The following is a 22,198-nucleotide window of genomic DNA, read 5'->3' on the forward strand; positions in this document are numbered from 1 at the left end:
GACAGTAGGAGCCTTGGCTATTTTTGAGCAGAGGACATGATGGGTGGTTAAGTGTAGGACAGTGGGAGGCGGGCAGGAGACTGACATGTAAATGCTACCTTTGAACTGATTTTAAATAAACCTGTAAATGTGCAGAGTTCTACAGACCTCAGTCTGAGGAAGAGGAGGAAAAGAATGATAAAGGCTGAATCTGGGAGAAACAGGTAGCTACCTTGGCTGGGAGGCTTTGTCCTGTATCCCAGCAACCCAGGCTGGTATTGGAGGCCCCAGAGGAAGAACAGACACAGTAAAAAAGTGGAGGGGATATTTCCAGGACACAGGAAAGGATGAGCCCAGGGACAGGATTGCTGATGCTGAGAGAAGGCCAAGGGGTGGGGTGGGCACTCCCAAGGGTCAGCTGAGTAGGCACTGAAGTTCCTGACAAGGAACTTCACTGAAGTTCCTGGTGCTGCTGAGGTCACTGGCTGGCAGAGGTGGAGAGCAGCAGCGTGGGAGTCAAGAATGGAGGGGCTCTGCTGAGGAAGTGGGAGGAGAAAACAGAATAGGATGGATGTTCACACTCACTGGGGTGAGGGGAGCCAGGGGGCTGGTTAGGGAACTGGAGGTGGCCCCTGGAGCATCATGGAATCCTCAAGGCTGTGCATAGGCAAAGACCAACAGCACCTGCTCCCTTGGTGCCCTCTTCCTCCAGAACTTGGCTCAGGTGGGCTCCTGACTACCTACTTGAACCCTAAGAGAAGAGGCTGGGGTTGATTTGGTAAATTCTGAAGTGCTGCCACCTGGTGTGGAGGGCCAGGAAGTTGCAAAAGGAGCCTTAATGAGTTGTTTGGGACCTGGCATGAGCAGTGGAGGAGAGGCTTAATAGGGGCTCAGCCTCAGGAATTGCAGCAGTGTAGGAGCCCTGTCTGGTTTGAGCTCCTTGGAGGGGGAGTTGTGATTTGATAGCATCACCTATTACCAGGTTTGCCCAGCAGAAGTTCCGGTGCTAGCCTAGAGCTCACAGGCTGCAGGGCCTGAGAAGAGACAGGATTGGATTTAAGGCATATTTGATAGGTGGGACTTTGGGTTAGGAGGGGCCAGGTCAGGCTATAAGAGAAACAAGGTTGTAGGGAGTTGGACCATGTGAGGTGTCCAGGTAACAGTGACTTAGGGAGGCAGCCCAGGACTGAGGTCGGGGCCACTGGGGCTAGGAGCCCAGATTGATTAGTGCCCACCGCCCCTAAAGCCCCTGGAACTCTTATAGCACTTGGGACAGACTTGAAGAGATCCAAGGCATTCTAAAACTAGCCAACCCCTATCCTCCTGCCATGAGGACCCCGGGGAGCAGCTTTGAGTGTGGCTTTGAAATCAGACAAGTCCGGATTTGAGAAAAATGTAAAAGCAAAGTGAAAACCTTCACCTCTCTTCACACCCTGACCTTTAAGTTCTTGTATACTTTCAGAAACGTATGTATGTGTATTTGTGTGTATATCCTTCTTATTGTACAAATAAAATAGATGCACTGCTCTAGACCTTGCTTTCGTCCCTTAAATTATTGGCCACCTGGAAGAACCACCTGGTCTTTTATTGGCTATGTAGTGTTCTGTTATGTGGTGTGCTTTACTTTACCCAATTGGACTCCAGTTGATAGATACTAAGGCTAGTTTGGGGTTATTTTGATGCAGCAACAACCATACTTTACATAGATCCCTGAACACCAGGACAATTATTTCTGCAGGATAAATTCTAGATACAAATTTTCTAGGTTGCAGTTGTTGTCTCTCCCGTTTCCCCTAAATTCGCCTTCAAAGAGATTCTGTCAATTCTCACTCCTGCTAACGGTGTATGAGAGTAATAAAATGATGATAGTAATACAGAACTGTTGTGAGGATTAAATGAAATCATGTGTAAAGCTTTCCACCAGTGTCTGCTATATCAGGCTGCAGGGGTGGGGCTCAGGGCAAGGGCTGCATTGAAAAATGGATCGCTTTGGACAAGCAACAAAGTACTGGGTTGGGTTTCCTGGTCGGCTTGAGGAAGGAGAGGTGGCAGGAACAGTAGTCTGATAGCTGCTGAGTACCTGATATGTGCCAGACACTGGAGCGGGGAGGGGGGAGTGAACCAGATCAGCGTGGCACCTGCCCTGCCCTCATGGAGCTAACAATCTAGACAGAACCAGTCTCCACAGAGTGTGGTAAGTGCTATCAGGATGCTGCCACCAAGTCCCCTCTGACTGGGTCTCTCTCTCTCCCCTGCATCCCCCCACACCCCCTTCAACAGTGTACGTGGTAGAACGGGAAAGGAAGACGGACAGCGGGTGTCAGGCAGTCCTGGCTGCATGCTGGGCTGCTCTCTGCTGCTGCTGCCTCCTGGACAACTTGGACTAAGCAGCCAAGACCCAAGTATTTCCCTACAGCCCTGCTACCTCCTGATACTGGAATAAACAACTACTGTTGCACAATTTCCATTTTCTTCTTTATTTGAGAATAACTTTCAGGCTTTTAAATTGTAGCCCTTTCAAAGGTGTGAAATGGTATCTCACTAATTTGCCTTGCCTGATTACTAGTGACCTTGAATGTAAACATAGATATTTTGGTCAGTTTGTACATAGCTTGCGAATTGCTTGTACATATTCTTAACCTGTCTTTTCTATTGGTTTGTCTTACTGATTTGTAGGGAATTTTTATATATTCTATCCACTGGTATTTGTCTGGTTTTGTTTGTTTGTTTTTTGAGACGCAGTTTTGCTCTTGATACCCAGGCTGGAGAGCAATGGCGCAATCTCGGCTCACCGCAGCCTCTGCCTCCTGGGTTCAAGCAATTCTCCTGCCTCAGCCTTCGGAGTAGCTGGGATTACAGGCACACGCTACCATGCCTGGCTAATTTTCTGTATTTTTTTTAGTAGAGACGGGGTTTCACCATGTCGACCAGGATGGTCTTGATCTCCTGACCTCGTGATCCACCTGCCTCAGCCTCCCAAAGTGCTGGGATTACAGGCTTGAGCCACCACGCCAGGCCTATTTGTCTGTTTTATAGGATTACGAGTATCTTCTTCCTACCTGACTCTCTTAATCTTTTTTTTTTTTTTTTTTTTTTTGAGATGGAGTCTTGCTTTGTCACCCATTCTGGAGTGCAGTGGCGTGATCTCAGATCACTGTAACCTCTACCTCTGGGTTCAAGCAATTCTCATGCCTCAGCCTCCCAACTAGCTGGGGTTACAGATGCATGCCACCAGACCCTGATAATTTTTGTGTATTTTTTAGTAGAGACAGGGTTTTGCCATGTTGCCCAGGCTGGTCTCAAAGTCCTGAACTCAAACAATCTGCCTGTCTTGGCCTCCCAAAGTGCTGGGATTGCAGGTATGAGCCACCATACCCTGCCTCTCTTAATCTTTTTATAGTGTATTTTCTAGTATGAGAAATTTTAGATGTCATATTTATCAGTCTTTCCTACGTGCTTTGTATGGTTTAGTCTTTGAAAACTAATTTTCTATTCCGAGGTCATAAAGACAAGTCTATATTTTCTTCTAAAAATATTTCACATATAGTTGTTAGTCCACCTGATTTTTTTTTTTTTCTTCTTGAGATGGAGTTTTGCTCTTGTTGCCCAGGCTGGAGTGCAATGGCACAATCTTGGCTCACTGCAACCTCTGCCTCCCTGGTTCAAGCGATTCTGCTGCCTCAGCCTCCCAAGTAGCTGGGATTACTGGCATGTGCTACCACATCTGGCTAGTTTTGTTTTTGAGTTGAAGTCTTGCTCTGTCACCCAAGCTGGAGTGCAGTGGTGCAATCTCAGCTCACTGCAACCTCTGCCTCCTAGATCTAGGTGATTCTCTTGCCTCAGCCTCCAGAGTAGCTGGGATTACAGGTGCCCACCATCACGCCTGGCTAATTTTTGTATTTTTAGTAGAGATGGGGTTTCACCATGTTGGCCAGGCTGGTCTCAAACTCCTGACCTCAGGTGGTCCACCCACCTCAGCCTCCCACAGTGCTGGGATTACAGGCATCAGCCACTGCACCTGGCCCTGAATTTATTTTTTATCATAGTGTAGGATGAAGTTTTGGTTTTCTTTTTCCATTTTGGTAGTTCTAGCCCCATGTATTAATTAGATCATCCTGTTATCAAGCAAAAGGAGCTCACTGCCTGATGTGCTAGAAGCCAATACCATGACACTGGGTTTTTAGAAAAGAAATGCTTTTTATTATAAGTTGATTAACAAGGAGATAGGATTCTAGCTCAGATCTGTCTCCCTGTCCTGGCTTTAAGGCAGTAATTTTATTGGAAAAGGTTAGAGGGGTGGATTCTGGGATGAAAGGTGATTGGTAGAAGGAAAGGAGACGTTTGGAAAGTCCTGGGGCATGTACAATAATCTCTTCATGCTACCTCATGGATCCCATGTGCAAATTCAGGTGAGGGGTTAGTATGAAACATACAGTGAAAATTCAGACTGTCACATCAGCAAGCTCATTCTGTCCAAACTCCAGCTGGCCATATAGGTTCTAAGAGATTTCAGCCAGTTCTTTTGCCTCATAAGCAGAGGAGTTTCAGTGTTTCAGCAAGTTCTTTCTTATCTGCCATCTTGTAAACTCAGGAATTTTTGTTAGGGATTGGTATCTTTAACTCTTTGGGGCACAGTTTCAATCCTTTCCCTATTAATTTGAAATGAGGTTTGTCATATACCAAGTTCCCATATACAAATTAGAATATGGGCTAGAATCAGGAATCTGGTGTGATATGTACCCTCCTTCCACTAGCATATGTATAAACACATACCTCTTACTCTTTTTGTTTTTTTTTTTATTTTTTTATTAGGTTTTAGGTTTTGGGGTACATGAGCAGAGCATGCAAGACAGTTGCGTAGGTACACACATGGCAGTGTGCTTTGCTTTTCTTCTCCCCTTCACCCACATTTGGCATTTCTCCCCAGGCTATCCCTCCCCACCTCCCCTTCCCACTGGCCCTCCCCTTTTCCCCCCAATAGACCCCAGTGTTTAGTACTCCCCTTTCCGTGTCCTTGTGTTCTCATTTTTCATCACCCACCTATGAGTGAGAATATGCGGTGTTTCATTTTCTGTTCTTGTGTCAGTTTGCTGAGGATGATGTTCTCCAGATTCATCCATGTCCCTACAAACGACACGAACTCATCATTTCTGATTGCTGCATAATATTCCATGGTGTATATGTGCCACATTTTTCCAATCCAGTCTATTATCAATGGGCATTTGGGTTGATTCCAGGTCTTTGCTATTGTAAACAGTGCTGCAACGAACATTCGTGTACATGTGTCCTTATAGTAGAACGATTTATAGTCTTTTGGATATATACCCAGTAATGGGATTGCTGGGTCAAATGGAATTTCTATTTCTAAGGCCTTGAGGAATCGCCACACTGTCTTCCACAATGGTTGAACTAATTTACACTCCCACCAACAGTGTAAAAGTGTTCCTTTTTCTCCACATCCTCTCCAGCATCTGTTGTCTCCAGATCTCTTACTCTTTTTAATCGTTTTCTTGGCTGTTCTCATCCTTTTACTCTTTCATCTAGATTTTAGAATGTGTGTTAGTTTCTACAGAACACACATTTGGCTTTGATTGGAACAGCATGTAATTTATCAAGTAATTGGTGGAAGAGTTGACATATTTACAATATTGTCTTCCCACCATGAACAAGGAATCTCTTGATTTATTTTTGTCTTCTTTTATGTCCTTTAAGTCTTATAATTTTCTTCACATAGCTCTCGCTTATCCTTATTGGTTTTTAAAATCAGATTTTTTTCCTAGGTACATTATAATTTTAATGTTACTATGAATAGATTACTCAGTGGAAATAATTTATTCATTCCATTGGGATTACTCATTAGAAAATTTTAGCCCATCTTTGTCACAGCATTACCTTCAGGCACTTGAGCTGTGAGGGGAGCAGTTCTTCAGTCAGTCCCATGCATGCTCCAGGAAAACCACCCGGGTTCTACAGACAATCATGCATTCCCTAAACGTAGCTCCAGAGTGCCAGGTGATAGGCCACACAGAACAAACCCTGATTCCTGCTTTTATGGGGCATATACTCCAGGGAGGGAACCAGACATTAAATAAACCCACAGGTAATAATTGACATCATACTTTCCTATGAAGAGAAGAGATGTAATGCCATGAAAACATATAAAAGGGGAGCAATCTGGTACGGTCCAAGGCTTCCCCAAGGTGAAGTGAGCTAAGATCTGAAGGATGTATAGGTGTCAATAGGCAAAAGGTGTAGGAACAGCAGATGCCAAGGCCCAATGGCAGTAAAGACAGTGGCTCGTTTGATAAAGTGGAAAAGGAAATTGGTGTCGTAGACAGCAAGGGGACATTCAGAGCAGATAAGAAACAGGAGCGAGACAGGGGCTTATAGCCCAAGTTAAGGATTTTGGTGTTTGTCTTGTGAGTAATGGGAAGCTGTTGAAGGATATTAAGCAAAGGCATGATATCACATTTGCATTTTTAAGAAATTCCTTTGGCTTCTGTATGGAGAATGGTTTGGAGGGGGGCACAGGTACACATGGTGATTATGGAGAAAAATGAGTGCATTTGAGATATTGGGAAGTAAAATCAACAGGACTTGGTGATGGATTGGATATAGGCATTGAGGAAGAGGGTAAGGGTCAGGGATGACTGGAACTGGGTACCTGGCGGTGGTGTTTACATAGGTTGGGAACAAGAGAAAGGAACCATGTTTGATTGAGAGGAAGAACATATTGGGTTAGTTTGAGGTTTCAAAGTATCAGACATTCAAGTGGAGATGTCAGGTAAGCAATTGTATATAAACCTGTGGCTTGGAGAAGAGGTTAAGATGTCAATGTGGAGAGCCTTGGCATGTTGATGATAATTGAAACTGTGGCTGTGAGTAAGATCAAGTTGGATGGAAATATGGAGAGAAATGAAAAGGTAGCAGTGTAAGGAATTCTGGATGGATCTGCAAAGAAGTCAGAGAAAGAAAGCTAGGAGAATGGGATGTCCTGAGAGCTGAGTGAAGATGCATTGGGAAGAGAGGAGTGATCAGTAATATCAAATGTGGCTGAGAGGTTAGGTAAGGTCAGAATGCAAAAGTATCCACACTTTTTTCACTGAGGGGTGGACTTTTCTCCAGTTCTTGTTCTGTGAAGGAAATCAACAGGAGGAAAGACAAGACTGCTCGGGACTCGAAGACAGGGCTCCTCAGGCCTGGAGAAAGGCAGACGTTTGTGTAAGCATGGAACAGGTGAGCTCCCAGGTACAAAGAACTAGCTGAGGCAGGAAGGCTAGGAACCCTGATAAACTGGAGAGAAGCATGCTAACAAAACACTTGAGTTCCAAAAAGGTTAGACACCAAGTAAGGGAGTTAGGCTAAAGTCACTCAGCTTTGAGCCTGAACAGAGGAGACACTGTTCCTCAAGAAAACTGTGTCCTCTGTGGTAGCTGCTGGAGGGTCCAGCACATAGATCACCAAACAGATGACCATCCATGCCCTGGGGAGGCCCTTCTGTAAACTAGCAACAGTCTAGATCTTTCATGACCACCATTGCAGATTTTGCTAATATACATCTTTTCAAAAGAAACTCTACATGCAACTACAATCTGAAAAATAGATACTGTAGAATTGCCATGGTTGAGGCAAGGAGGAACCACTCCCTACTTCTTATGAAAGCCTAGGGATGTGAGGAATACATCTGAAAGCCCCTGGTCTTTTGGGATTTTTGCAGTGCATTTGGCCACAGGAGATTTGGGATGGTTAGGTTTTGCCCTGGAATGTCATTCCGGGATACTGCCTTGTGAGCAAAATCATCAGTGTGTAACTGCTGGTGTATTCTATGAGGATCCGTGGGTACTTAAGTGCTGAGAAGTATTCCATTGTATTAGAGGTACCACAGTTACTCATTCATCTGTTGAAGGACCATTTGGGTTGTTTCTACTTCTGAGTGATTATGAATCCATCTACTACAAACAGGTTTTCATGTGAACATAAATTTTCATTTCTCTAAGCTGAATACCCAGGAGTGGAATTTCTGGATCATATGATAGGCTTAAGAAACTGCTACTGTTTTCTAAAGTGGCTTTGGCATCATGCGTTCCTATCAGTAATCAATGAGAGTTCCAGTGGCTCTGCATTCTTGCCAGTACTTGATATTGTCAGTAATTTTTATTTTAGCCATTCTGATTGTATGTAGTAGTATTTCATTGTGATTTTGTGTTTTCCTAATAGTGATGAAGTTATATGCATATTTGCTCTCCCTATATCCTCTTTGGTAAAGTGTTTTTTCACGTCTTTTATCCACTTTTAAATTGAGTTGTTGTCTTACTGTGGACTTTTGAGAGTTGTCATGTATTTTAGATACAAGTCTTCTGTTGGCTGTGATTTGCACATATTTTCTCTAAGTTTGTAGCCTGTCTTTTCATCCCTTTAACAGTGTCTTCCATGGAGAAAAAGTTTTCATTGTGATGAAGTCCAGTTTGTTCATTTTTTATTTTACGAATCATGCTTTTAGTGTCAGTCTAAGGACTCTTTGCCTAACCCTATGTCATGAAGATGCTTTTCTATGTTTTCTTCAAAATATTTTATAGTTTTATGTTTTACATTGAGATCTATAATCCATTTTGAGTTAATTTTTATATAAAATATGAGGTTTAAAATGGTTGAGGGTTTTCATGAGGTGTTTTGCATACTATACTTAATATTTTTCTAAATGCTTTCTCCAGTGAATTGCTTTTGCTTATGTGTCAAACCAGTTAGCCATGTTTGCATGGGTCTGTTATTATCTTCATTCCATTCCTTTGATCTATGTGTCCATTTGCCAGTACCATCAACCGTCTTGACTATATAGCTTTATATTAATTCTTGTTTTAGTCATTTTAGTTCTCTTGCCTTTCCATGAATTTTAGAATTTGTTTATCTTTACCTATTAAAAACTCCTGCTGGGATTTTTACTGATATTGCATTAAATCTATAGGTCTTCATGAGAGTTAATGGATATTTAAGTGGGATTGGTTGCTCACCCTTACATGCCGTAACCTTTAATGATAGAAGGCAGCCTGCCCATTCATTTGCTGTGTTGTGATTATTCCAGAGTTAAAGCTCCTAGTGTATGAGTACATTGGTGTCTTTGGAAGTCTGGCAGTAAAGGAAGTATACTATTCATTAAATTAGGTAGGAACAGCCATTACAAGATGGCCAGTATGTTGAGGGACTTGTTATGCTCTGAGTCATGGCCGGGTTATCAGCCACCATCATTCACATCCGTGGTCTCTCTGTGCCTCACTTCTGAGCAGGTCATCAGCAAGATCACACACTGTTTGCCTCCACAAACAGTGGAGAATTCTGTAAAGAATCCTCCCTCCCTTGAGGTCTTTACACCGTCATCACAGGATCATAGAATTGTCATGTACTAGGCGTGATTAGGTTTTTTTCTCTAGATTTTCCTTAATTTCTTCTGCCTGGTATAACAACCTCATTCATAATTATTCCTCCAAAAGCTGCATCAGGGATATGTTCATGATATATGTCATGATAGAATGAATTGCTTCCTCCTACTACTGTAGTAATGTTACCCATGACATTGGATCTTCAGCACAAGAAAAACATTTTGTCCTCTTCCCAAGTGTATTTTGGAGCTTCTCATACTTGTCGACCTCTTCCTCCCCTTTAATTTTGACAGTGACATCTTCTCCGGCTCACACTGTAGTCTTTTGGTCTATCTGAGGCAATGGCACCACAGGACTGGACTCTGGCGGAGGAGCAGGTGCTGAGGAACTGCTTATGTACTCATCCTGTCCCAGTACTCTTCCCCATTACTGCCCTTCAGTCCCCCACCAGATAAAAGTAAAACTGCTCTCTATTCTAAACCAAATACAAAACAGTTTGTTTCTAAGACCTGTCTTCCCCTCAGGGTGTATAAGATTGCTTGCTAAAGTCTTGTATGAGGGAAAGGGGCCATTGCCCCTGTATACTATTTGAGATTCCCTTTTTTATTTCCTTCTCTCACCAGTATGAGAAGCTCTTGGTTTTCTCCTCAGGTTTACACAAATAAAGTGAATTATTTAAGTCTGAATTAAATGATTATCTGTGCATCTTTTATCTTTTATAAACTCATCTGGATAGAACCCCTCCTCTCCACATCAAGCTGTTGAGCCCCACAGTCAGCTCGTGGCATTTCTGTGGATATGCGGGTCCTTGCAGTTTTGTGGCTTGGATTGCTCCATCATGCAAAACCGCATGTTTTGCAAGACCAAGCTTTGTACATGCAGCTGGACCAGCAAAGAGGAATGTATGCGCTGCACCAGCACGGCGGGCACCTCAGTTTTTTAGCAATGCTATAAACATAGACAATGGCCTTGAAAATAGCATTTGAAATATACTATATGATCTTACTATTTAAGAAAACATACAATGAAACTTACCTCTCTGTAAATTAAGAATTTATATTTTTGACCTGTCTTAATGATAACCTTTGTTCTCATTACAACATTTTCCTGTGTTATCTAAGGCAGTAGCTATACGACTCTGTCTTCCTTCTCATCCTTTAGAAGATGAAGCAGAGGCTCAGAGAAGTCCAGTGTCTTACTTGAAATTATCCAGCTCTGGAAGAACAGAGCCAGGACCTCGGCTGGGGTCTGCCCAACTCCCAAGTTGGTGGCAGGGACATGGGGAAGTTGGGCCCTGGTTTTAAAACTCTTCTTTTGTTGGTCATAGTTTTAAAAAAAAAAAAACCCTTATTTTCTCTATCTTATTTAAATGAAGTGATAATCTTCTTGTAAGAGTGACATGGTCTTTTCTGGAAAACACCAAGCACTTCTGGATCTCCAGCCACTTTCCTGGGAATTGTCAGCTTCTAGCACAGGAGTTGAGTTACACACGAAGGAGGCTGACACGCACCTGGGTGCTCCTTCACACACGCCTTGCTCGGGCTCCTCAGCAGCCACTCCTCCCGTACCCTCATGTGGAAGGTGGAGGTGTGGCGGGTGGAGGCTGAGGGGTCTTTCACTCTGATGTGACTGTGGACAGAATTCACTCTGTATCTCAGTTGACTGCTGGACCAGGTCGTTCTGAGATGATGGGCCCTGACTCTCCTTGGGACACTCTGAACAGATCTGGACCTAACACAGATCTTGGATTTAGAAGGGGAAGAGGGGCACAGAGAATAGGGAGGCCTTTCATTCTCTTGATGTGTAGCCACATTTCAAGTCACATGCAGCCCAGATGCTATCTGATTTGAACCAAGCCTGATCTTGATGTGCAGTGAGCACTGGGCCAGGAGGCAGGAGGGTGCAGTGACAGGCCAGGACCTGCCTTTAATTCACCATGTGACCTCAGTGAAGTTATTTCCCTTCGAGCTCAGCATCCTCTTCTTACCAAAAAATGACTGCCCAAGGTGGTCCCCAAGGCGGTTCTGACTATAGTCCTGGCATCTGAGAAATTCTCAATTGTCTCAGTATCGACAGTCAACCCTGTCCTAGTGGCCCTAGCAGCTCTCACCCAAGGATGAGACTACAGAGGGGGCTGGCAGTGCAGCCTTGTAAGGCTGGCCCAGCTTGTCCAGATCTACTAGATGGTTTTTGTTGATTATCCAAAAATTGTGCTATGGGGTCTACTGTTCACAAGATTGATTGGGGGTAGGCAGGACTAAAGTGCAAGCAGACCTTGTGGTTGAGCCCAGGGTAGACATGGGATGGGCCTAGGGCTCATCTAGAAGATGACCCATTCACCTGGGGCTCCCTAGGCTTCTCGGAAGGCTTGGTCTTAGCCTTGGGATAGCTGCTTGGTTTTGTCCACGGGCAGCTACCCTCCCAGGATGGTGGCAAATGCACTTCTGAAGACCTATGAGCAAAGACCCATACACAGCTCAGCGAGCCCTCACCCTTTCCAGACCGATCCTTGTAAACACCCACACCTGTCCAGAGAGCAATGGCTGACTAAATACTTGTTGGGTTGGGCTGCAGTCAGCTGAGGCACGGTTTGATGGGTGAGTGGGCTGGTCAGCTCCCGATCTGTTTCACCTTGGAATGGGTATTTTGGGACTCAGCTTTACAGAAGAGCCAGGCCAGAGCTGAAGCTGCAGGAAAAGGAGGCAGGAGGAGTAGGGCAGGAAGAGAGGCTCAGGAGGCCCAGGAAAGGCTCTGAGCTTAGGAGGCAAAGGCAGCTGCTGTTGTGGAGCCTGAGTCAAGGCTGTGCTGATTCTGTCAGCTCCATATCTGCTTCTCTGTAGAAGAGGATCCTGGAAAGTGGAAGAGGTTCCTAACTCCTCCTGTCTTACCTTTCAAAGACTCCAATGAAAACAACAGACCCATGATCGCCTCTGCCCAGATAACTTTGAAGGACAGAAGCTAGGCTGGTCCCTCTGCTGTTCCTGGTCATCCTTCACGTATCACTCTCCTGCTCAGCACACAGACCTGGTGCTCACTGGGCTTGAAAAGAGGCACAGTGGCGTTGCCCTTAAGACATTTTGTTCTCATCGGTGCAGCCCCTTTGTGCTGGGGAATAAACAATCCCACTGCACTTGCACATCCAAGGAAAGCTGAACTGAAGTCACAACAAGTTGCATTCTCCTCTCTCTCTCTCTCTCTTTTTCTCTCTCTCTCTCTCTCTCTCTCTCTCTCTCTCCCCCCGCCACCCCACCTCCCTACCTCCCCGCCAGGAGCCATCTCATAGCTGTCTTGAGGTTTTTACTTATTTGGAAAACGCTTAAAGATTTCCCCCTCCCTTCCTGCCTCTGCATCTGAGTAGTAAAAGGGCTATTATGGATCCTCTGAAACCTCCTGGAAGGCTGGCTGGCCTCCTTCTGTCGGTCTAGATGCCCAATGTGGGGCAAGGGCAGTTGAGCAAAGACTACAGGTCCTCCTCCCCCTGGCAAAACCATCATCTCCCCTGGTGGCATTTCTTGGAAGGTGCTGTGACTGTAGTTGTCTTAGCAGTTGAGGGCCAGCCCTGGGTGCCCATCACTGGTCTGGGCCGTAAGGGACCAAGGTGCTGCTGCTTCACTCCTGGAGCAAGAAGGCTGCGGGCATCAAAACCCTCTGGGAGGCTCTGGTCTTTCTGTTTGCCTTCCCTGCTTAGCTCTCTTGGGTTGGGACTGGTACAGACATGCACAAACAAGAAGGACCTAATAAGGCTCAATTACCACATCAAGGTACTCGATTAATCATTCACAAAGTCTGGGCTGTGCAGGTGAGGGTTTCAGGTGCCAGAATGGGACTGACTGAGAATAGGAGCCTTCACCTGAGGCTTGTACTCACATTTCCTGCAGGTCATCCCTGTCCTGACCTCTATGGGGACTGGAGTCCCACTTGCCCATTGCCTGCCCGGAACCAGGTTTCTGAGTAGCCCATGTGAATGTCACCTCTGGGGCTATACAATACAGTAGTCCTAGATCCTGGAACCAAGGGGATGACTGATTGGTATGTCTAGTGGCCAAGGTTGCAGTGGGTATTGGTGGCTCTGGAGAAGACCACAGGGCTTGGTGGGCATTGTCCATCTATCTTTTCTGCTTCCAGCTTGAAAGCAAGGAGGTAGCAGGTGCCCCTGCTAGAAAGCTGCTCAGCTCTTCCCAAAGCTACTGTGCATCTGATACCCAGGCTTCCTGGGCCTTTCTGACCTAGCCTGGGCTTCTAGGCCACACCTGTTTGCTCACAGGCCTCTCCCTGCACATTCCCCACCCCACACTTGTGCTTGCATCCATGTGACAAAGCTCTGGGTGCCTGCCCCTCTGCAGGCCCTACACCAGGCTGGGGCTGAGAATACTGAGGGTTGGTTCAAAGGGCAAGTAAGAGGCAAGCCAGTGAAGGGTCCCCCACTCCACCTTTAGTTCCCTGGGAATAGTCTCTTCTTGCCTGGGGCCGGTTGAATAGGGTGGTAACTAGATAGCGAATGAGGGGTGAGCCTTTTGGCACTGATGCTTATGGAAGGAAGCCAATGCTTAAGACTCTGACCCCATCAGGAGCTGGAACCCAGCCCCTGTCCCTAGACTGGCCACAGGGGGGCACTTGATCTCCAAGAAGCGGCTCGATCAGAGCACTGACAGCGGACACCAGAACCTCTTCTCAGTTTGGGCACTGACTGCTGCCAACTGGTCTGGAAACGTGGTGCCTATTCTCACCCCAACCCCTCCATTGTTCTTTTGACCCCTCTCATTTTTTTCCTCCTTTTTAAAGAGGTTTATATTTTTAATATTTACAGAAGTTGAGAGAAGAGTTGCCGAGGTTCTGTCCTCAGCTAAAGGTGAAAAGGTCCTAAGGGTTTGGGGAACTTGGTGCTCCAGGAAATAAGGCTTGGGTTTCTACGGTATGTATGGGCACTCAGTGCCCCTGTCATGGCTGTTACAGCCCTCTGAAGTCCTCCATTTTGTAGTTGCTGTTTCTGACCTCTGTCAGCGCTATCTGGGAGTAATGTGCTCAAGTCCCCAGTTCCCCACGTTTCCGAGTATGTTATGTGAAAGCCCCGGCAAGGACGGACCTGATTAAACTGGAGGAGAAAGGTGGAGCAAGCAAGACTAGGACATTTTTATTTCCCTAGCTAAGCTGCCCGAGGTTCAGTTGCTCCAACAGGAGAGAAAGGCACGGCCGCCGCCTCAGCCCTGTCTCTGGAGGCTGGGGAGAAGGGGAAGCAGTGAGGAGACTGACTGATGTCCTGATGCCCACACCCTACACGGTGGTCATGAAGACTGAGTGGTCCTGTGTCCAAAAGGCCCTCAGCACAGGTCCTGGCATTTGCAAATACCTCAATAAGTGGTGGCTTAAGAGAGTCTATGGGGCCTCTCCCACTGCAGCCAGCCTCCAGCTGAGTCTCTGGCCTGAAGCCCAGGATGGCCTTCACATGAATCAAGCAGGCTATTTCTAGAGCTGGCAGGGGAGGGGGCTTCCTGTCCCAGGAGCAGGCAAGCCAATCCTGTGACAGGGAGAGCACAGGGAAGAGGTTATTCAAGGCGACCTGCATGCCATTGTATTCTGGTTTCCCTGTCCAGAGTTGCCCATGCAGGATCCTGTGGTGAGCAGGCCATCCAGGCTGATGGAAGGGACAGTCTGCCTGGGGCTTTCCTGCTGCAGTGACCCCAGAGTCTGGGGTGCCCAGGCTTCAGTGGGCAAGTTAGGCTCTAGCTGGGTGTGAAAAAAGACTTTGCTGTAGCCCCAGTTACGTCTGTTCTCTTTCTGGTCCCTTTTCTATCCCAGTTAGGCCCGAGCAAGCCTGGCTTGCCAGAGGCTTTAGAGCCATAAAGGCCTGGGTCCAGATCCTGCCCTTGCCTCTGCCTAGTCACATGTGCTTCAACAAGAGACCTAACCTCTCTAAGCCTCGAACCCCACAGGCAGTGATAGTAGTATCTACTTCAAGTTTGCTGTGAAGACAAAATCAGGTACTGGACCTTAGGAGGCCTCAGAATAAATGGGTCATTCATCCTCTCCCTTTGAGCAGGCTTTCCTGGTAAAGGGTCATCCAGACCCAGACCTGTGTTGCTGAAGAGGGCCAAATGAAAGTGGGCTAGGATTAAACCTTTGCCACAAGAAAAGGAAAAGGAACGTGTCCGTGCAGCCGGACTTGGAAAATCTCCTACTAACGCTTCCAGCATGCTCTGTAATAGCAAAGACGCCAGGCTCCAGAGAGAGGGGCTGCCAAGAGAGAGGTCTCAAAACAGATGCAAAACACAAAAAGAAAAAGAAAACCGCCAAAGGACTAGTTTAATTGATAAGATTCATGCATTTGTGAACTCTGGAAAAATGAAAAATGCTTACTGCTTATGAGTTTGATGACAGTGGTTGGTTGGAGATTTTTTTTTTTTCCAGTGGCCACAGATTGACCGGCAGCCATTTAAAATATGTCCTCATGGGAAGGGAAGCTAATGCCTACCTCAAGTTAGCTGATAAGTAGCAGGTAGTTGGGGTCCTTCTTGACCTATGGATTTGCTTAGCACTCAGATCTTTTGATAGAGCACTTAGCCCTGACAGGACTCAGGTTTCCAACTCCATTTGGAAGAAAAGTGAGCATCCCAGGCTCCAGCTGCCCCATACCACTCAGCCAGGTTTTCATCCCTGCCTTCCTTCATCTTTTCTATCAAGGTATAGAGGTCAGGGGCAATTCTGAAATTATATATTGCCCAGGAGTGAAGAACCAGGGCTCTTGATTATTCTTTGAGGGTTTAAAGCCCTCTTTTAAAGGAGATTTTAATTCCTTTTCCTCTGTTACTCTTGGGTGATGGCTCAGTTATATCTCAAGAAATGCCCCCCAGTCACCTGCAGGGGGAGGCATGTTACCTGGTTATAAAGTTATCTAAGTAGGGTTGGCCATTCTGCAAGTTCCATAGTACTTGTCCCTGTGAGGGTGAGAGTGTCCTGAGTCTGGAATGGAGAGAGAAAGCAGCTGAGCTGAGCCACCCTCCCTCCATTCAGCAGCAGCAATGGCAGGAGCACAAAGATATCGCCAGCCTGCCCAATGGCTTCCCCCCTGCTGTAGCCTTCCCGTGGTCCTGGGAGGCTAACTTTGCAGGGCCTGGGGTTTGTACCAGTCCATTCTCACCCTCTTGCCCCTTCTCCCTCCAGTGTATGTGGTAGAAGACCAAAGAAGAGATGAGCTTGGACCATCCACCTGCCTCACAGCCTGCTGGACTGCTCTCTGTTGCTGCTGTCTCTGGGACATGCTCACCTGACCAACCCAGCCATCCGGTCCTGCCAGCTCTACCACCACCTCTGATAGGTGTGCCTGCCCCCGTCTCTTCTGATTGCTGTAACACATGACTAGCTCTGCACAGACACCTCTACCTTCAGCACTCTGGGGTTCTAGATTAGTGGGGGTTGCTGCTGTTTAATTCTTGGTCTTTTTAATGTCCAAAATCCATTTCTTACTGATCTTTAAAGATGTGCTAAATGACTTTTTTTTTTTGGCCAAAGGCTTAGTGGTGAAATATGTATTTATAATTTTAAATTATACATTCAAGGTAGTGGCCAAATATAATACACCATGGAATGATTTCTCTGCTAACACCCTGTATGTTTCAATAAATTTGTCCAAAGCTCAACTGTCTAAATGATTCCAGGTCTAAGCTAAGCACCCTTGAGTCTGTGCTTCTGTCTCCTGGACTGTTACTATTTCTCACTACTCACCTGCTCACTAAGGCTTATAAAATGTGGGCATCTCAGCTAGTGGTCACCATCCAGTATATGACCAGCAGCCAGTCTAACTTTTTATTCTGGCGGTGATGCAAACAGTGCAGGTGCTACAAGGAAGGACGGTTCTGCGGCCAGGTGTCCTCAGCCGGGTGATGGGCTCCTGGTCCAGCTAGCACTTTCCCCCTAGTCCCACTCAAAGATAGGCTCAGGGAGGAGTATTTGCCACAACTTACACCTGCCTTTACCCAGCGCCTAGGAAAGGGCCTTTTGGTATGAGGGGATGCCCCTGGAGTGGCTTCCAGGCCTGCCCCCTGGAAACCCAGGATCCTACAATCACATGGGGCCATACCAGAGGTTTTCTTTTCTCACTGTCCTCTCCCACCCCTCACCCTAACTAGTCAACCATACCATTCATCTCATCTTTGGCCACAGGGTGGCGATGGGTTGCCACAGCAGCAAGCCTGATTTTCCTCCTTCAGCTGATCCACCCAACCCAGCTGGCTAGAGAGGCTGCAGCTGACAGCTCCCTGCTGACTCTGCCTTCCCTCTGAAGCAGTGGATGTGCTGATAAATGTTTACCAACCTCTCTTGAAAAAAAGAAAACCCAGCCATGTTTTGTAGCATGTCCTATGTCTTTATTTCTGTGGTGTAAGTGTTCCCACCGTGCCATGGCTGATTTCAAGTTACCAATGTGATGTCACTGACTGGAGCTGGGAAGAGCAGCACAGGACCTGCCATCACGTGGGATTTCTGCCACCCAGACACAATAGGTCCAGCCCCACAGATCACAGTCAGTGCATAGATAGAGCACAATCATGGTCAAATGTAGTAATATAATTAGGGATGAGTTTTGAATATTTATTGTCCTTGTTTTTAACCTAATTTGCACATTTACATAATTATAATGGCTGTGTTTAACAACTGGCTTGCAACAAAATTCTTAAAAATTGAATAACTGGCCCACCTGGGCTGGGACCAGCCAGCTGGAGCATACTGCTGCCCTCAGCCTCTAGGAGGCCTCAGGATTACAGTGTCCATCTTATGATATTGGCCTGAAGGAGATGATAGTCTTAGAGGTGCTGCTGACTGTTGAACTTCCTTTTGGAATGTATGGGAGAAGGCAGGAAAAGGAATCTTGAGGCAGACTGCCATCCAGGGACTGCTATCCTGTTCACTTATTCAGCTGTGAAGGTCAGTGTTCTTTCTTCCTCTTCTGTCTACTACATGCAGGCCCGGAAGCTGAGGGGTTAGTCAAAGGTACAGGAAGGGAAAAGAGAAGAGGGCAAGAGCCCATCCCCCAAGGAAGGAAGGGCTCCAACGCAGAGGGAGCAGGAGCTGAGGTGGAGACGGCCACTGCCTCTCTAACCCTCTGTTCCATCCCTCGGCTCAAGAAAAGCAGGCTTAGCAGAGTGGACACTTTATTGGTCTGGCTGGCATGCCTAGTGGAAAGCTCAGGCAGAGCTTCCTATCTGCCCTGGCTCCCATCTTCCCTCTCCTGGTAGTTTATCACACACCCTGAGAGGGAAGAGTGTCTTGGGCCGAGGTGGGAGATAAAACCAGGCTAAAAACTCCAGGGCTGGGAAGCAAAAGGGGCTCAGGGTGATGCAGAAAATGTGACGTTGCCAGGTCATCCAGATGAGGCGTCCATGGGGCAGAGGAGGAGCTGTTTCCCTGCAGAGACTCCTCTGCCCCCACCAGGAATGGGAGGAGCAAGAGGAAGAGCTTCCCAAGAGAGGCTCCCTACTGGGCCCTTCGTGCCATCAGCATCTCCCTGATGTTGTCCTCAGCTTCCTTAACGCTCCGCTCCAGGTAGGACTTTTTCTGCTGCAATATGAGAGACAGACAAAGGTTAGGACCAGAGTGAATGGGCCGAGCTGGAAGACGCAGCTTTTATGTCCAGTGGTTAGGCTTTTCCTTTGTGACCGGTAACTTCCAGGAGCATAATGGGAGCCAGGTACACACACCTGGCCACAGTGCACCCCGCACCTCCCCGAACCCATAGGCAGCAGGGAGGAGATGGCTTTGGTACAGGAAGCAAAAGCATTATGTGGAAGACAGGCAGTAGCACTCTTCCCCCAGAAGGAAGCAGATGCTAAAAAACAGGCGTCTTGGTACATGAAGTTATCCCAGACAGACAAAGGCCAGGAAATTCCAGGACAAAGCTCCTGTCCCGTAACAGACTATCTCCTCTCAAGGTTTTCCACGGTCTGGGCCAGGCTTCTGTAGCCACCACAGCTATTAAATGGACGGTGCATGCTCTACCCCATCCAACAGGAATATGGGCTACTGTGAGGGCTGTGGGGCTGTCTCATGTCACACTGAGTGGGTGAGTCAGGAGGCAATCTGCTTTTCTAATGAGACTGCTGCCTGCCAGGAATCCAGGACACTCACACACCGAGGAAAGCAGACCTTTTGGAGGCTTACCTTCTAACCCATCTGGGTCCTAAATTTAAAATCTCAGCTTAGACAATGAACTTTCACTACTTTCAGGAGCCAGGATTACAAAGATTAGTCAAAGGAAATGATGTCTGTACATTATTTGCCCTGTGCTCATCCCAGAAATATGGCAATTTTACCACTGGTCCTTGCCCTGAGGACATAGTTGTGGCTGTATTCCCAGTTAACAGACATGAAATGAAGCCTCCCTTTTTGAGGAGTACTATTCATGTCCTGAGGGAATACTCAGAATTATCACACCTCCCAGGACACAGGTGACTGAGCCACACTGGAACCAGTAATGCAGTCACCCGGGCAGTCCAGGTGCAGCCAAGGCCCTTCTCTCACCTCAACCCCCTTCACCCAAGCACCTGTTGATTCTGTTCCACCCTAAAGTGCCCACAGGACTCAGGGAAGCAGGGAGAGGTTGAGGCAGAGGCTAGGTGAGCTCTCTGTCCAATTAGTTGTTTGTTTGTTTGTATGCTTTATTTATTTATTTTTGAGACAAGGTCTCAGCTCAGAGCACAATGGTACAATCATGGCTCACTGAAGCCTCTACCTCCCACCTTAGCCCAAATAGCTGGGACTCTAGGTGCACTGGGACTACAGGTGTGCACCACCGTGCCCAGCTAATTTTTTATTTTTTGTAGAAATGAGGTCTCACTGTATTGCCCAGGCTGATCTCAAACTCCTAGACTCAAGCAATCCTCCCTCCTTGGTCTCCCAAAGTGCTGGGACTATAGGCGTGAGCCACCACACCTGGCCATTTATTAAATGATACATTTAGAGGCTTTTTCCTACAGAAGCCAAATGTGGCATACACAAATCTTCATCAGTTCTTCTGTGAACCTCTGTTTCCTATGTGTCCTCTCTCCTTGCTTCAAATTTCCTTAAGGCTACAAAGAGCCCTCTTTATTCCTCTCCCATCTGTCTAAGTTGCACACAGTTCATTGTGACACACAACAGGAGCTCCCTAAGAACTCCTGGTGGCCAGACACCGTGGCTCCCACCTGTAATGTCAGCACTTTGGGAGGCCGAGGCGAGTGGATCACCTGAGGCCAAGAGTTCAAGACCAGTCTGGCCAACATGGCGAAACTCCCTATCTCTGCAAAACATTAGCCAGGTGTGATGGAGAGCACCTGTAATCCCAGCACTCAGGAGGCTGAGGCAGGAGAATCACTTGAACCTGGGAGGTGGAGGCTGCAGTGAGCTGAGATCATGCTATCGTACTCCAGCCCGGGAAACGAGTAAAACTCCAATTCATGGTGACCGTGATAATTCAACTCAATGCCCACAAATGTAATTATTGCTAAGGAATTTTAATTACATGCTAAGCCACATATAGTCCTATCACTGTGATGTCGAAGTGGGAACTTAAACTTCCTTTGATAAACAACTCTTTTTTTTTTTTTTGAGATGGAGTCTCGCACTGTCACCCGGGCTGGAGTGCGATGGTGCAGTATCAGCTCATTGCAACCTCTGCCTCCCGGGTTCACACGATTCTCCTGACTCAATCTCCCAAGCAGCTGGGATTACAGGTGCACACCACCATGCCTGGCTAATTTTTTGTATTTTTAGTAGAGACAAGGTATCATTATGTTCGCCAGGCTGGTCTCAAACTCCTGACCTCCTCGCCCACCCACCTCAGCCTCCCAAAGTGCTGGGACTACAGGTGTGAGCCACGTCGCCCTACAGATAAACAACTCTTAAGACTTTTAACTGGTGAGCTGAAAAAAGGCAAATACTAGTAAGCCCTGAAAGATGCTAAAGAATGTATGTTCACTGGGTGTTGCACAGAGGGGAGCAACAGCTCAGTGCCACACACTACCTGGGCACCCTGTGGACCCCATGGGAATGCAGGGGAAAGGCAAGTGGAATAAGCCTGCTTCTCCTGCAAAAGTCAGCCAGGGCCCAGGGACTCTGGTCTGTTGCATTCAGTCTCTGCCAACTTGCTGCCACAGCTGGCAAAACCATAAACATGGAACATCAGCAAGAGCTATTCTGCCCTCCCACCCAGCCCAAACTCAGGCTGTGACTCTCAGCTTTAAAAATTTCTTATTCTTTAAGATCTCTAACACTTTCATGAATTTTACCACTGCATATCCTCAAGTCTTCAGGTTTCCAAACAATTATGCAAATTAACATATCTATCTATGTTTTTGTTTCTAGAGATGTGGTCCTGTTATGTTGCCCAGGCTGGCCTCAAATTCCTGGGCTCAAGCAATCCTCTTGCCTTAGAGGCATGTGCCACTGTGCCGGCTTCATCTATAAATCTTTAATTAGTTTATATAAACACAATAGACATGTCTTTAAAAAAAAAATTCCTGACATCCCTAACATAGTGGACCTTTCTAACTGTATTTCAATAATTCCTGTCTCAGTCCTCAAACATATTTAAACCTAGAAGACTCTCATCATAATCAAACTCAGACCAAGGCACCTGTTGTGGGTTAAACTGAATTTGACAAAAAGATATGCTGAGGTTCTAATCTCTGGTAATTTGGAAAGAGGATCTTTGCATATGTAACTAAATTAAGATGAGGTCATATTGCATTAGGGTGGGCCCTGAATCCAATCATGAGTGTCCAAACAAGGCCATGTGAAGACAGGGCCGCATGCAGAGGGAAAACACTGTGCTGACGGAGATGGAGATGGGGAACACAACTACAAGTGAAGGAATGAAT

At 46.6% G+C, this 22,198-nt stretch overlaps 2 protein-coding genes across 3 annotated transcripts in view; one reads left to right on the forward strand and one right to left on the reverse strand.

Annotated features, from left to right (window-relative positions):
• Positions 1 to 16,987, forward strand: part of CYSTM1 (cysteine rich transmembrane module containing 1) — a 73,862-nt gene extending 56,875 nt beyond the window's left edge. For both annotated transcript variants that reach the window (XM_008985979.5, XM_035286016.3), the window contains exon 3: positions 16,512 to 16,987. In XM_008985979.5, coding sequence (XP_008984227.2) covers positions 16,512 to 16,618 — 107 coding nt within the window. In that variant the 3' untranslated portion in view covers positions 16,619 to 16,987. The remainder of the gene's footprint in view (positions 1 to 16,511) is intronic.
• A 704-nt stretch (positions 16,988 to 17,691) lies between these two features.
• PFDN1 (prefoldin subunit 1) overlaps positions 17,692 to 22,198 on the reverse strand; it is a 58,736-nt gene continuing 54,229 nt past the window's right edge. Inside the window, exon 4 of the mRNA XM_002744233.7 lies at positions 17,692 to 18,902. Coding sequence (XP_002744279.1) covers positions 18,819 to 18,902 — 84 coding nt within the window. The 3' untranslated portion in view covers positions 17,692 to 18,818. The remainder of the gene's footprint in view (positions 18,903 to 22,198) is intronic.

The sequence above is a fragment of the Callithrix jacchus genome, chromosome 2, assembly GCF_049354715.1.
Source record: "Callithrix jacchus isolate 240 chromosome 2, calJac240_pri, whole genome shotgun sequence".
In the NCBI taxonomy this organism is placed as follows: domain Eukaryota; kingdom Metazoa; phylum Chordata; class Mammalia; order Primates; family Cebidae; genus Callithrix; species Callithrix jacchus.